Source organism: Gobius niger (genome assembly GCF_951799975.1).
Source record: "Gobius niger genome assembly, chromosome: 8".
NCBI lineage: Eukaryota > Metazoa > Chordata > Actinopteri > Gobiiformes > Gobiidae > Gobius > Gobius niger.
In genome coordinates this window covers 19,444,955-19,460,963 of record NC_136859.1, presented here as the reverse complement: position 1 = coordinate 19,460,963, position 16,009 = coordinate 19,444,955, and the positions used below count along the sequence as shown (strand labels likewise).

The 16,009-nt window shown below is 39.4% G+C and overlaps 2 protein-coding genes across 4 annotated transcripts in view; one reads left to right on the top strand and one right to left on the bottom strand.

Moving 5' to 3' along the window:
- The window catches only part of LOC306967220 (CUB and sushi domain-containing protein 3-like), a 184,190-nt gene extending 169,307 nt beyond the window's left edge, over nucleotides 1–14,883 (top strand). For 2 of the 3 annotated variants that reach the window (XM_079562150.1, XM_079562148.1), the window contains exons 64-70: nucleotides 5,113–5,292; nucleotides 6,133–6,198; nucleotides 7,974–8,132; nucleotides 9,090–9,202; nucleotides 10,467–10,554; nucleotides 12,220–12,361; nucleotides 12,873–14,882. In XM_079562150.1, coding sequence (XP_079418276.1) covers nucleotides 5,113–5,292; nucleotides 6,133–6,198; nucleotides 7,974–8,132; nucleotides 9,090–9,202; nucleotides 10,467–10,554; nucleotides 12,220–12,361; nucleotides 12,873–13,032 — 908 coding nt within the window. In that variant the 3' untranslated portion in view covers nucleotides 13,033–14,882. Of the gene's footprint in view, nucleotides 1–5,112; nucleotides 5,293–6,132; nucleotides 6,199–7,973; nucleotides 8,133–9,089; nucleotides 9,203–10,466; nucleotides 10,555–12,219; nucleotides 12,362–12,872 lie in introns of all 3 variants that reach the window. The other variant, XM_079562149.1, reaches the window with a different exon arrangement.
- The window catches only part of eomesb (eomesodermin homolog b), a 383,568-nt gene that overhangs the window by 300,568 nt on the left and 66,991 nt on the right, over nucleotides 1–16,009 (bottom strand). The gene's annotated exons all lie outside the window — the stretch shown is intronic.

Genomic DNA, 16,009 nt, shown 5'->3' with positions numbered 1-16,009 from the left:
ATTGTGCAAGCCTTTTTAGCTACAGGATGTTTCAGGGGGAATAGAGAATGTATATCGTCATTGTGGGGTTTTCAAGTCAAGGTTTTTACGGTCTGTAGTTACAGTGCCCTTTGTAAATGCTCGCTATATACTTATATATCCAGCATGTTAATCCACCAGTTTGGACACACACTGTGAAACTAGGACGTGTGCTTTATTTGTAGAGTCTGCATTTAAGAATACACCGTTTTACTTTTTGAAAACATTCATGACACATTTCCCAAGTGTTTTTGTGCATTTGTCAACAGCTGGCTGCCACACTGTAATGTCTTTATTCAATTTGCTTTTTTTGGGGGGCAGGGCAGTTTATGCAAATTTCTTCAGATCTCTCTTTTCAGTTTTCTCCAGGAGAGATACGTTTTCATAACATTACACTGTATGCTTATCTTTGCTTGTTTGTAGTCATATTCGATGCACACACTTCTCTTATCTTGTGTGCCTTGGCATGAAATTCAGCTGTTGAACCACACAAACCATGGCAAACATAGGTCAAACAGGATTCCGTATGTTTCTGTGGCCCATGTGAGGCTTCTGAGAATAAATTCCCAAATATTCATAACAAAAGATAAACCTTAACCTTTCAAATTGAATCTCCTTCCAGTCACCTTTAAATTTTAAAATGAGTTCCCAGAAGGTTTTTGGTGTAATGCTGTAAAGAATAATAATATGGCCTGCATTGTGGTGGAAATAGTTAAGATTCACTTGATGCACCAGGCCTTGAGATGTAGCATTTTTCATAAAGCTGGAGGGAAAAACTGAGGCTACAGGTCAACAGCATTTTCCAAATCCTTTATCTAGACACACATGAAAGCACAAGCTTTGCCGTTTAACCTCCTTGTATTTATGGTTTGAGTTAATAAATATCTCCCATGAAGTGTCACAACTGACATGCCTGTAGAAAGAAGAGGAGAGAGAAATGTGTATGTCTGGATTTTTACCTCAAGCACTTTCACTTTGCTCAATACGTTGCTTTTTCTTACTAAAATAAAGTGAACAGGTGTTTTCTTAGAGGTCATTTGACTGTTGCGCTGAAACAAAAATGCTGAGGTGTGCAATGTGCATATGTCTAATTCTTACAGGTGCAGAAAAAGAGGCCAGTTCAGCTGTGTTTGCCATGCAGCCTGTGCATGTGTAGAAGAATAACTTCTGTAATACTTCATACTAATACTACTAATAATAGTAGTAATAATAGATGTAAAGCATCTGAATACTCAAAGACGCTTTACATCACACTATTCATTCACTCCATACTCGGTGGTGGTAAGCTACTATTGTAGCCACAGCTGCCCTGGGGTAGACTGACGGAAGTGAGGCAACCAGTCCTGCGCCATCGGCCGCTCCGACCACCACCAACACTCACTCACGCATTACATTCGCTAGGCTTCCTGGTGTTCCCAAACGGTCTCCCATTCAAGTCCTGCCCTGCTTAGCTTCCAAGGTCTGACGGGATTGGGCATAGCAAACGTGGTATGGCCACAATATAATATAATATAACATATATATACAATAACAAGTTTGTTGCATATTTTCTATTTGTACAATTACCTCAGCAAGGTTCACTGTTATACTCATGATTTCTCGCTTTCTCCAAATGTCTACACTTCAGACATAATTCTCAACCCCACTTTACCAAAGGTTATACTGTCCTATATGAAAGTTCTCCTTGTACCTTTTCTCATTCCCGTAAGCATGCAGGATATTATTTGGTTAGATACATATTTTATTGATCTCAAGGGAAATGTTGTTGCTGCACAACATGTACAGGACGCAGTGGGCACTATTAAAACAAAGGAAAGTAAATAATAATATGCCTATAGACTACAGCAAGGTGCCAGCTAAAAGGACCGTTTATTTATGAAGCTGTGTATATGCGCAATAGTAATTGGATGATAAATTGGTTCAATAATCTTGATCCCTATTTCATCAACATAGACATCTTGTTTTGGAATGATTGTGCTATAAATGCGACCAAATGTTGGAAGGAGTTGTGATCATTGTGACTGAGATATACTGTATTATACGTATATATGGACTGTAGCTGTATTCCTCTATTAAAGTAAAGCCATCAGAGACATTGTTATGAGTTGTAGTGATAAGCAACTAGGACAAGAACCTAATAGGATGAAGGACTGATTCACATATTAAATTCCGATGTGTACTGTTCTTTTCTTCTTTTAATTGCTAAATCATCATATACTGTATACATTGCAGCTTTTAGACTCTGCATTTTGTTGCATGGAAGAGTGAACTGTCAGCATTAAACCCGGGTATCATACACTTAACTCACTTTATTTGTGCCATTGAGAGAGTGGCCACTTTGCACCCAGCAGCACAGTTGTGCTTATGTGGTGCTTATGCTGTGCTTCTGTATGTATTCAAGCAGAAGTGTTTTTGTTTGGCTCTGACTCTGCATTGACCCTTGGTCAAAACAGCACCATAAATCCTCTAAAATACCTTTCTCTATGATTAAATGCTCTTTTGGAATTGTGAATCCACTTAACGGGATTTAGACATAAGCCCGCCTTCTGCATTGCTTGCTGAGGAATGAGGAATGACAAGATTAAATGTCCATAAGTCAAAGTGTGATATTTTTTAGTTTAATCATGTTTAGTCTTCATCCCATTATTATGTTAGTTTTATTAGACTCTGATGCACTTGACCTAAACAGACTCAGACCTCCTCTGTGACGTCGTCCAGCTGTTCAGATGGGCAACTATCGAAACTTATTTTATGTAAACTAATATAAATAGGAATTCAAAAGGAAACACTATGTCAGTGATAAGTACACGGGGGAAAAATACATGAGCGAAAAATCATCAGATTAGGGTCTATTAACTTTATCGTCCATACAAGTGCCACATGCAATTGAAAAGCTGTTTATAGAGGTCTAAAATACCGCGTTAGAGGTTTTATGCATAATATAACCAAATAGATGCAAAAACTTTTGCAAATTGCCAAATCAAACAGCCATATATTCTATTGTGATTAATTGTGTGGCCTTATCAGGTACAACATTTTTGACCTTATTTACTTCTGTGTAGCTATTCTAATTTTCTTACTTGAACTTGGAATTGTGTGCCGGCCGATACCTTTGGCTCTCACATAAATCAATCAGGCGGCTGTGCCATGTCGTTTTCTATCTGCCGCGGCTGTCTTTGTTCCTAAACAGGGCTCTCTGTCTCTATCAGGGCTTTGAACCAAGAGCATTACATGTAGCGGCGTGACAGAGAAGTGAAAGTGTCTTTGTTGGAGCCCCTTGAAATCTCAGGAGGAAGAAAAAAATCCCTCTTGAAGTGCAAATAAACATGGCAGCCAAATTTGAGGGATAAGACGTGGCTTTGATAAGACAATCCATGGGCGTTGTAAGTGTCGTCAGTATTCACGCTCCACAGACACTACAACCAGCTCTGGACATGTGCAGACAGTTTGTCATCTTAAATGGGTTACACGCACTTGTGCTCCGACAGTGAGAACAGAGATTTATTTAATAATTTAGCAACTTATTTATGGATTACACAAGACTGATTTGTCAGGGGCTGAAAAATGTTGGGTGGCTTTTGTAGCTAACCAGCTACTCCTCCGTAAATCTGTGTAGAGTAGGCTAAATCACGTGGCACCTTCTGTAGTCTGGGTACTACTGCTCCTTTCCAAAACTACTATGTGTGGCATGTTCGAAAGACAAATATGTCACTTGGGCACATGTTGTTTCCAGGTGAGAAGCATGCTAAATATGTCCGATGTGCCCTGCATAATTAGTGCTCGAAACATAAACAGCACGTTTCACGAACCCCGTCCCTGATCCAGGCATCGTTTGCTCCGAGTTTATCCTAATGTCATTAAGACGCCATGAAGAACCAATTTGCTTGTGACTCACTTGCAGCTGTCTCCCATTTGACGTCTGGCAGCAACACTTTCTCTGCCTGAAAAGATGCGGAATTATTTTTGCAAGTTCACATTTTTTGTTGACGAGTCTAAATATTGCTTAGTCCTCGGTGCTTTCTAGCGCAGGCTCATTTGCATACATTTTGTTTAGTGTAGAGTTTGTTGATTTTGTTGATGAAGGTATTTTCCACTCACTTTAGCGAGAAAATTGAAGCATTTAATATGGTCTAAAAAGGCTGTTTTGGCAAAAGAGAAAAATGCCATTTACCCACTTCCTGAAGCAGCCGAAAAGCCACTGGCATTTTGAAATGAACGCACCTTAATCTTACTAATTAAGCTTAATTAGTAATGCTCATGTCAATTTAAAAAGATTAAAGACAAATCACTTAAAATGCATTTAGTCACATAAACACAGTGATTAAAGCTGCATTAGATCACATTAGTATATGTGTTGCAGCTTGTAGGTCCTGGGTTCGATCCCTGGGCGGACGTGGCCTTTCTGTTTCTGAGTCCCATGTTCTCCCCGTGTCTGCGCATGATTCCTACCACTAAAAACATGTGCAACAGGCCAGAATGAATGATGTGTGAATGATGTGTGGTCAGAGCAGGGACCGTTGGCACAGATGTGTGCCGTCGCTCTGTCACTCCAGGGGAAAACTGTAGCTCCGTAAGTAGCTTAGCGTCAGTGTGTGTGGAGTGAACGAAGAACAAATCCTACACTGTGTGAAGCGCTTTGAATGACTTGTACTATGTGAAAAGTGCTAGACTAATAATAAGCCAACATTCCAATCCATCTGCATTTTATTTTTATGCATGTGTTTATTACCTTGGAGCCCTTATTCAGAATTGAGCTATTTTTTACTGCGAGACCATGTAAATTTAGTTTTGTCCTTGACAATTTTAACTTTCCAGTAATGTAAAAGACATCCCAAACTGTGAAAGTGGGAATTAATTTGACAGCAGCTTTTTGTTCCACAGGCTAAATTAGAAAAAGATTTAATCCTGTAGAAAAAATGTTTTTTCTTGTTTTGATTATCCGTTACTCCGTGAATCCGTTAGTGTTTACGTGTATGTGTGTGGATGTGCCTGTACTAACAAGTATGTCCTCTGTCTGTCCGTCTCTCCCTCCCTCTCTCCCTTCTTTTTTCCCCATTTCTCTCTCTGTTTCTCTTTCTTCCTCCCTCTCTCAAGCTCACTCGTGCAAACAGCCCCGCAGCCCGTCCAACGCTGACGTGGTGGGCCTGGACCTTCCCTCGTACGGCTACACTCTGGTCTACACCTGTCAGCGCGGCTATTTCCTCTCGGGGGGATCGGAGCATCGCGTCTGCCGCTCCGATGGCAGCTGGACGGGCAAGGTGCCTGTCTGCAGAGGTATGAACGTGGGCCGCAAAGGTCTCTCCAGCAGCGTAGTGGGGAAGGAGAGTTGTAGAAGTGCAAAATTAAATTCTTCTGTCGTAAAGAAAGGGAACGTGGGGGGTTAGAGCTTGTACTGTCTAGATAACAAGTAAGCCTTTCTGATATCATTTGCTTGCTTTGCTTTGTTTCTGATCGCTGTTTCTGTGTGAAGCTTACATGATATAACTATAACCAGAGGTGGAAGCTGAGTCATTAGGGTTTTTTATAGATTTACCTGGTTCCAAGAAGCATTTTTTTTTTTTTTTAAACCACACAAATGAAGAGCATAACTGTTGAATGCAGGTGGCACCTTTGTTTTTTGTTTTTGGTCAGACGGTGTTTAAGTATCAGTTGTAAAATAGCAGTTGTGGTACTCTCTGAATTCCCACACGCTATTTTTTTCCCCCTCCGGTGGCTATTGTCGGAATACTACTACCACTAATAGCATAATGGATTTGTTGTACGTGCATTCTCTAATACTGACAGCATTTGAAACCCGGCTATACTAAGATTAAAATCAAATGGTTTAATTGCACCCCATGTTCTACAAACTGCTTCTGACATCTTTAATAACGCGCTTGCTGTAGAGTCCAATTAAAAGCTAATCTATTGCACTTGTGGAGCTGTTTCTGTGATATTGGCTCCTCTGTCTCCATGTTATGGACCACAGTTTCACAGTTTGAGAACGTTCATGCTCAAGCTGCATGTTGCAGTTGGAGCAGATTTTCGCTCTCCGTGGTTCCTCATGCTGCTACCTGTTTTCTGATGCTGTGTGATGTCACGTATCTGCCTAAACATATTTCTGTTTCATTGCAGCTGGCTCCAAATCATATGAGAAAACTGTGAAGCCCATATCAGGAACGCCGAGCCCCAAAATAAACGGTAAGTTTGACCATCTGCAATGTAACTATTTATTCAAAAGTATCTTCCCAATCTAGGCAGCGTGACATCACCGGCAGGCCTATATAGCAATGCGCAATACTTCTGATTGCTGAACAAAGGTTTCTGCCGGTTCAATTTGTGCTACTCTAAGCTGCAATTTTGGAGAGTCTGTGAACAAGTTGGTTATACATCACACTTTGGGCCAAACTTTGATTAAATCTTTACACTTGGTGCTGAAACATTGTATTTTATCCTAACAGTCAGTATACCCTTGCCTTGTTTATTTCACAGTGAGCATGTAATGTTATGCCTTATTGCTTCGGACTAGATCAATAACAAAATTACATCTCTTAATTTACTTGTATGTTATATAAGGGTTACCTAAAAGGCATACTAAATTAATGTACTTCAATTGTATATTCAATAGGAGAAAGCCACACAGAGTTTCTCCATGCCTGGTCTGAGCGCGTGTCTGGCCCCTCCTCCTGTGTGGTATTTGCTTTAGCAGCAGGATTAATAGCCATGACATTTGGTTCAGACATTTATGAACCCACAGCAAGTACAATAGTTTTGGCTATTGCTTATTTTGCTGTCACAGTTTTAGTGCCATTAAATCCTTCCACATTTACTTTTTTTTATTTTTTTTTGCCTCCGACATCCTTGCCTTGGCCACTTTTTGCACTAATGAGCATGCCATCAAGGCAACGCTGGATTTTAGCTTCATTTTTTTTTAAGCAATGGATGCACCTCGGAAATGCATTGTCATTAATTAGTTTTTGCCTTCTGAGTTTTAAATTTGCACTGAAAGAGAAATTGTCTTTTTTGTAAAGCAAAGTTCCAGACATTCAAAGATAAAACTGAATAGACCCTAATGTTTTCTTTAGCAACCTTTCAAGTACAATATCTAAACATGTTCAAGCATTCCAAAGTTCAGTGTGTAACTTTGATAATGATTTGCTAAAATCTCTGCAAAAGTATTTATGTAATGGATAAGGAATAAAACTAGTTTGCCATTTACCTCTTGGGCCATGCTTAAGTCAATAAGACACTTGCTTGCCAATGCCAAACACACTGTACACTAGACAATAGGTAGACAAAGTCTGGCCTCCATGAGGATTTTGAGAATTAATAATAAAAAAATAAATGAATATTCCAAAAAAACAGAAATAGTGTAATTAATGAAAATCCCAAGACCCACTTTCCCAAGACCCACTTTTAGATCTGTTTTATGTACAATAGTACAAAGTGGTCACCGTGGGGAGGCTTGGCCCTCCATCCACACAGCAAATCCTCCCTACTCCTGATCGAGACAATAAAACTCAGAAGAACATTTTGGCAATCTCTCTGACATGTACATCAAAATGTGTGCTGGAAGAGACAGCCTAAATACGGCGGATTGAATCTGAACCAAAACTACTCCACGTTTGTTTTTGGTGAGGGTGTGTATTGATTTCGCATCGTACAGGCATGCTTTGACCCTGACCTCGGCTTCTCTGTCGGACTACTTTGTTATTAGTCCAACAATAATATGGTGACTAGAGGAGAAGAGACAGAGTGCTCGCTGGAACACTGTGGTCGGATAGTAAATGCTAGAAGATAGCAGATACACTTACAAAACAGGTGCTCTTCAAGCTTGTAGGGCCAGGCATATTATGACAAAAAGAGATGGGCTGAGGCACTCCGAATTTTCTGATAAAATGTGACCGACATGTTTCGACTCAATGAGTCTTCATCAGTGTAAATAATACGGTGAATACTGTGTTTATACCTTTCAGTGCCTGATGATGTCTTCGCCCCTGACTTCGTGTGGAAGGGCTCCTATGATTATAAGGGTCAGAAACAGCCTCTGACTTTGACGGTCACCAGCTTCAATGCCTCAACGGGAAAAGTCAATGTCACTCTAAGTGACAGCAGTGTGGAGTTTCTGCTCTCTGGTGAGTCATTTATAAATCAGTGGTCTGGTTCCTCCACTTGTGTTTGTTGCTTTCATTTATTTGAAGGAGGCCTCATGTCAAGCTGGACATTCATGGGAGTGGAAATTAGCTGTTGGCTCTAGACTAATTTATTACCTGACATGGTCACAGAGCACTTTACAAAGAACCATTTTTCATTCACTCCACACATGATGAGGGCAATGTTTATGTAGCCAGCGCTACTGGTGCCCGAGAGAAGCAGCAGTGGATCCTTTGACCACCAACCAACCAACCACTCACACACCACTATCTCAGGCGCCTCGTGTTCTCTCATGGTTTCCCATCCAGTTACAAACCAGGCCCATCCCTGCATATTTCCAAGATCTGATTCTATCGGGCATTCTAAAGATGGCATTGCAATCTTTTTGCACTCTGTAGCAGTTTAATGAAATCCACTGTATAGAATGTTACTTTTATTGTTGCTTTGATAGCAACAAAAGCCTACTTCCAAATTGCAATGTTAATACAGTGATTGTTGTTGCTTCTTCAGATGCATTATGAAATACATTTGTCCCTCAGTTACAAATGTAGTAGTTGCTGCCCGGTCTGTGCTTATTTTTGTGACCACACGCTAAGTACATAATTGCTCATAATAACCAATGTGGGGGAGGTATCTTGTCAAAGGACACATTAAAAATAAAGGGGCTGTTCGTTAAGGTCAGCCTACCCCACTGTTTTACTGTGCTGTTATTCTGATACAACCAAATGTATCAGAATACTAGCAATAGATATTTGTGATCCATTTGTACCATGTGTGCTCTGTAGTTCTTTTCTCAGCTCACCCTGTTTGTCTGTGCTTCCTCCCTGCTGCTTTTCATTTGTCTTCCTCCTGTTTATTGCCCACATTCATTGCTCAATCTCTTTATTCACATCATTTCACTGTGTGCCGCTCATTTTGTGTCATTTTCTACTTTGCAGGAGTGTACAAGCGCCAGGAGGCACGGTTAGCGCTGCTGCTGTACCAGATGAGAGCTCTGGCCCACAGCTCTTTGGGCCGGATTACAGAGGAGACCTGGGCAATGGACGGATTTGTAAGTTGTACATAGGGAATTACATTTTGGTTAAAGACCCAACAAAAGCAGTCTTTATAGTCATAATGGCAGCCAAAAATACAGACCAAAAAATCTATCCTAAACCACGCTGACCATCAGAGGTGGGTAGAGTAGCCCAAATATTTACTCAAGTGGAGGAACATTACTTTGAAATTATTTTACTTGAGAACAAGTAAAAAGTAATGACCCAAACAATTACTCAAGTAATCAGTCAGCTGATAGCACTAAAAGTAAACAAAACATTCAAAACAATAGTCAACTGAACTAGACCATATCAACAAACAATACAAAAAGCAAAAGAATTGACCAAACACATACACAAAAAACAATTAAAGGAAGGGTGAAAGCCACCCTTTCATATACTTTTACTAAAGTAAGTACAGATACTTCATAATTATTTTACAGGTAGAAGTAAAAAGTACTGTATTATAAAATTACTCAAAAAGAGCTCTTGAGTAAATGTAACTGAGTACTACCCGCCTCTGCTTACCACGCACCATCATTTTAAAAAATGGCATTGTGGTGCACATACTGGCGCACATACTGAAGCCAAACACAGAAAACACAGCAGCTCATGTATTACATGGTTATTAAATTGTTTTCTTGGAGTGATAAAAGTTGTATGTTTTCAGATCTATCAAGAGTAGTAACTTTGGTCAGCGCTGTTTAGGGTGGATGCTTGTTAGTGCTTGTTAGTGTGTGTAGTTTTAATGTTAGTACCTGTGTGCCGTCAGTAAGACTGAGTGAATACCAATCCAATGTTCCCTATTATTACTCCTCTCTTCCTCTTGTTAGTCTGACAAAAGCCACCCAGGCAAGCAAATGGGTGATCATTTTCGGAATTTGTCACTTATTGTTATAATGCACTCCCTACTCCCGCTCCGTGTGAAATCTGCTTAAATTTACGACTTTAGTACATTTTCAAAAATTCCCAATGGATCGACTGCTGTGGTATTGACCTGTCAGGTTTAAAGCTATATTTTGCTAACATTACCTTCAAGCACCCGCATAATGATAACTGTGCACTACATACAAAGGCGCTGTGCTGTTGATAGACGCCGCACTTCTCCCTGTGAAACACAAACGCTTTATTTGTGACTGAAGCACAACAGACTGCTCTTGTACTAACTGCAGTATATGTCGCTGGTGAAGTGGTGTAGAGTACACACAGTATTGTTTGGTGCCAAAAGACTGACTTTTATGTGCACTTGAATAGAGCTCATACTGTGGTTCTGTTGTGCAGGTCTCCGCTGAGCCGGAGGGAGGCAGCTATGTTTTCCAAGGCTTTATACAGGGTAAAGACTACGGACAGTTTGGGCTGCAGAGAGTTGGTATGTCACATTTTATATTCGTTACATTATGTGTTCGTTTTGCATTGTGTTGAGATAGGCCCATAAATACTCACACAATATATTTTTTCTGTTATTCACAAAAAGTTAAATGTACATGCTGTCTACTTCTTTTGGCTTTTACCGCTTAACTCAAATAAACAAGTGGTTTGACTTCTCAGTTAAATAACCTTAGCTTATTGCTTCAGTCCAATTCAGTCCAAAGTTATGAATATTTTAGTTTTTAAATATTTTATTGAAATTAGATTAAAATTGTACCAATGTTAAAGATGTTGAAAATGTCAAATAGTGTTGTCCAAAATGGATAATAAAGGCACTATATGGCAGTCTATGTCGCTGCATGCGTTTTTGTATTTTCCACATCTGCATTTTTTCTTTGTGTTTTGTCCTTTTGTAAAAGACTTGATTTCATTCATTCTTCATGTTGTGGCTACATTGTCCCCTCTCATTACTTTTGTGTTACGCTCTGAGGAGTGATAACCATTTCACTTTGGTCATTTGCACTCGTCATCTGTGTGAACCGTGTCCTGCTGCTTGCAGTTATTGCCCTCATCAACATCATCATCCTCATCATTGTCACAGTTTGCATCGCCATCAGCTCCAACCAATGACACGTATGACTCGTTGTTGTCCTTTTAATTGCACTGTGCTAACACCAAATGTTTTAACAATACTAGATGAAAAGAAATGTGGTAATAGGGGTCAGGGGTAAATGCTTATTTGATGTAAACACAAAATCTCACATTGTCTATAATTTGAGGATTGAGTTTGTGCCTTGTGTCTATATCTAAAAAATCCTCACAAACCAAAATGAAAATTCACACAGAAATCAATAACTTAGTCTTTAACTCATGATTATTGCCATTTTGAAGCAGTTCACTGTATTCCTAAAAACAATTTGGAATAATCTTTGTCTGTACAAAAGTTAATCTGCATTTTAAATGTTAGGTCAGCATGCATATGTTGCTGCTCCCTCAGCTTATTTAAAGAAGAACTAAGTAACTTGTTCACGTTAATAAATCCTTTTTGTAGTCCCTCTGGGGTAATACAAGTGTTAATGGGATGATTTAATCTCTCCCTGGTGTCTCTGGCCGGAAAACCACCGTTGCAACTTCCCTTCCTCCGGGTCGGAGGCGCAATACGCACTAATAGAATTACGAAGACGAAGCTAACTGGCAAGGCTAACTGCGGGCTAGCGCTACTTAAACAGTGTTTACAGCCAAGGTTGAAGGGAAAAAATATCTCCATTGTGTAATTGGATGTACAATATCTTTTCTGTCAGCGTAGTATTTCCTCTCACGCACAATTAATGAGTAAAAAAATATGGCGCTTCTGGCCTTTAGATGCATAAGTTACTTAGTTCTGCTTTAAAGGGACTAGATGCAAGTTGTCATTTTTATACTCACTACTGCCTCAGGTCTTACGAGTAACTGCAGTTTCTATATTAGGCTTGTGCAGGACGGCACTTCAGACCCGAATTAACAACTTTTTGAGTGACAGTGCAGGATTTTAGGGGCAGTTGTGGTGAATTTGTCTGGGCTCATGTTACATATTACGATATTGCTGGACCAAGTAGAGGGAGGAAAATGCATTATTTTAACATTTTTAAACTCCAACTAGTCCCTTTAATCCTGTGTTTTGTTGTAGGTTTGAGTGTGAGGGAGAATGTGACACTCCCTGACCCTGAGACTACTGGCTCCACCAACAGCAGCTCTGTGGCTGTGGCCATCCTTGTGCCTTTCTTCGCTCTCATCTTTGCAGGCCTTGGCTTTTATCTCTACAAACAAAGGTATGTATCATTTCCGCAACCCCAACAGTTGCAGTCTAAACATAGATTCAGGCTGCTACCTGTGCTGTGAGTTTGGTCCTACCTGAAAAAGCAGGAGGCATGGTTCGTCTCCCAGGTGGAAGTTTTAGAAACCTAGATTTGTGTACATGTGAGAGCAGTAGCTGAAGGAACACAGCAGTCGACTGTGCCATGGCCCACTTCCTCAGCCTGAGTATACATCCCGCACTGCATTCACACGCTCCATACCAGGCATCAAAGACTGATGAAATCTCACACAACTAGTTACGGCTCTCGCTGCATTACGCAACAGTGTATGTCAGGCATTTTAAATGAGAACAAATTAGCTGGAACACAGAACAAACAAACATTCATCAGATAAATGGTTAGTATACCTCTATAGACACTGTTGGTTTCTGAAGATGTGATTAAAAATACACAGATATTGTTTATTGAACTGGAATAAAGAGATATACTTTGTTTGACTTTTGATTGTCTCTCTTTGTAACTGCAGGAAAACTGACAAAGCGCAGTACACTGGATGTGCTGTGCATGAGAACAACAACGGTCAAGCCACTTTCGAAAACCCGATGTACAACACAAACACTAAATCTACAGAGGGGAAAGTGGTGCGCTTCGACCCCAACCTCAACACCATCTGCACTATGGTGTGATGGACTATACACAATTTCAACAGGCAGAACATTGTATGTATGACTGACTGAGAAGGTTAAACTGCTCAGAAATATAAAGCACATTTCCAGATTATGGCAGTTACAAAGGATCTTATCAGATTATGAGAGGAAAATCTCCGCTCAGCTCAGCGGAGAAAGTGTTCTACACTCTGTGAGTGTTGGTGTGGGAGACAAAGCCTCTGGCATAGAGATAAAATAGAGTACTTTATACTCTCTAGTACAAATATATTGGGGCTTCTTTACAAAGCCACGTGGAAAAATATAGAGGAAACACATCCCAACTGGCCCCTGTCTTACATTCATAATGAAGTTATTTTTTAAAGGAGATCAATAAAATATTGATCAATATATAATGTTCAGAGTCTATTTTGCAGCAGCAGATTTGTGAGCAGCAGAAAATAGCCAGTACTGCAGGCTGTTCAACGTATGGCTGTTTTATACCTTCTAATTGGGTGTACTTTCCAGTGAAATATACAGCTGGGATTTGATTTCTGAAGTGCAGTGCTGTTTTGGTTTGCTGCAGCAAATAAGGGTTTTATTGTACCAGAGCAGTTTGTTTGACCACAGAGCAGTGTAGTTTCTGCCAATGACCTACGCTCATCATTAGCGTTTATTATCAAACTGTGTGCAATGATGGTTTTTATTTGACAGAAATGGGCTTGTTTAAATTGCTGACTGTGACTGGCCTATAGGTCTAGTCCATGCACATTGCACTGTACATTTTAGCATATTGCTTCTGTGGGCCATGCTCATCAGTCTTATTTATTTTTCTTAACCTTTCGAAATGGTTTGCATATTGTCGCACTAAACCAAAATCTATGAAAAATAGTTATCTTCATCTTTATCTGATGTGTCCCACTTCTCACTGTGGGAGACCCAAGTCAGATTTTCCTGACTAAAACACATGCATGCAGAATGATTTTCTAGTATTTGTATTCGCAAATTGAAATGCACAATGGTTTAAGAATCAATTGCTGTTTTGTTTCTTTTCTGTCTTTTATTGTTTCCTTTCTCCAATATCAGTTTGACCGCATTTGACTTTTAAATGTATTCGTTCGGGAAACCTTGTCATTATAAAATCTTGCTCTCCGCTCCTGCTCTGTGACACAGAAATCTATTGGCCTATTAAACTGACACTTTATGATTCAAGCATCATCTTCATTCTACTTTTGAGCCCTCAGCCTCAGCCAACAAATGTACAGTAAACATGAAGAAGTTTGCACACACATCTCTTCTTGGTATTTTATTACCATTGATTGACCGGATTCAACAGCACTCTCACTCTCTACATTGCAGTGCCTTGAATACTGTATGGGCATATGTTTTTACTGCGTTCGTCAGCCACTACTTCATTGTAATTGATCTGCACAGTTTGATCGGAGAGATGTAACAGAGTGCTGATTACTTTCATATCTGCGCATGTTAGCAAAACGTGAGCGTAGCGCTGTGCTGCTGCTAGAGTCCCATGTTCCCCACCATTGGTCATTGCTGTCACATTTTGTACATTTATACAGTTTTGATACTTAATAGAATTCTTTTGAAAGATGTCTTGTGTTAACTTAATGTAATATATTTTGCAAGTTCATATTTGTTACAAAAAGAAAAGCGCAATCGACATTAGTTTATTGCTCCAGCTCCAGATTAGACTTAAAGCTTTTAAATGTACCACAGTTTAATTTGCCCATTATAAACCTGTGTAAATCGATATGTACAAAAGAAAATGTTTTGTAAAGAGATATATTTTTTATGGAAATAAAGAGTTTGTAAGTTATTGAATATGTTGTGTAAAATTTCACATGTAAATGTCATGTAAAATCAAAAATGTTTTGTATTTTTTCTTTATCAGCGATGTATAAATAATTAATTTATATATAAAATATCAAAATCATGAATCCAAATGTTGTGGTTCATTTCTGTATGCAGAAGATATTACAGTCCACGCACAGTTATCTGTCAAAAACTAGTCTTATAATGTTCTACAGTTTTGCAGATAAAAGGGAAAATGACTCTTTTGTTTTACTTAATTTGCCAGAACAATGTCAGGGTTCAAGACGAATGTGGCAATGGCCTATTGGTACAGTATGTTTTCTTGAAGACTAGAGAATGAACAATGACATTTACAGTAATGGCATTATTGTGACTGAACACATGAAAAGAAACTTGACCCTGTAATTAAACTTGTTTATTTTTTCAATATTTAAGATGTACCTTTTCTCAATAGTAGTAAGTACCTTTAAAACAGACTGTGCACGGGGTGCGCTACTTTGACCTGTGTCCCGTCTCGTCTCTGGGGGATCTGTCTGACTTCAGTACATCTGTGGAAGCAATGGTTTTCAATAAGCTACAGCTTTTAAGGATCTCCTGAGAGCCTTGTCAAACTCACTCCAGCCACCATGTTAAAAATAGGCTGTTTCTTATCCACTTTTATACGAAGACTAGTAATGTTAAAAACCTATTTGATCTTTGCAAAAATGGATCTGTTGATGCATATGTTAATAAAATATGATCGTTTTCAATAGCTTAGATTCAGCTACGAGTCTCACCAAATGAATGGCTGAAAGTGGGGTTCTTTGATAAATGTGGGGAAAGTTTTTTAGATTCGTGCTGAGAACGGTCCGTCTACAAACCTTTAACAGTGTGTGAATTTGTGAGAAGGGAGGAATGAGGTTCATTGCAAAGCACTCTGGGTAGCAATCAGGTAGAAAAGCACCATAAATGCGCCTCATTTACCATTTCATCGGTGTGAATTTGGGATTATTGGGCTGGAGTTTACAGACTGGAGGGAGGAGTGTTAGAACTGCATCAGTGGGATTTTTTTTAAGCCTATGGCAAGTAATGTGGAAGGTAATGAAAAGTCTAGGAAAAATAAAGCAATGATAGCCATGTTTATTGCAGTTATTGGTGATCTGTATGTACTGGCACAATTCCTTGGACTTTATGCCAGTGTCAGCTTTGT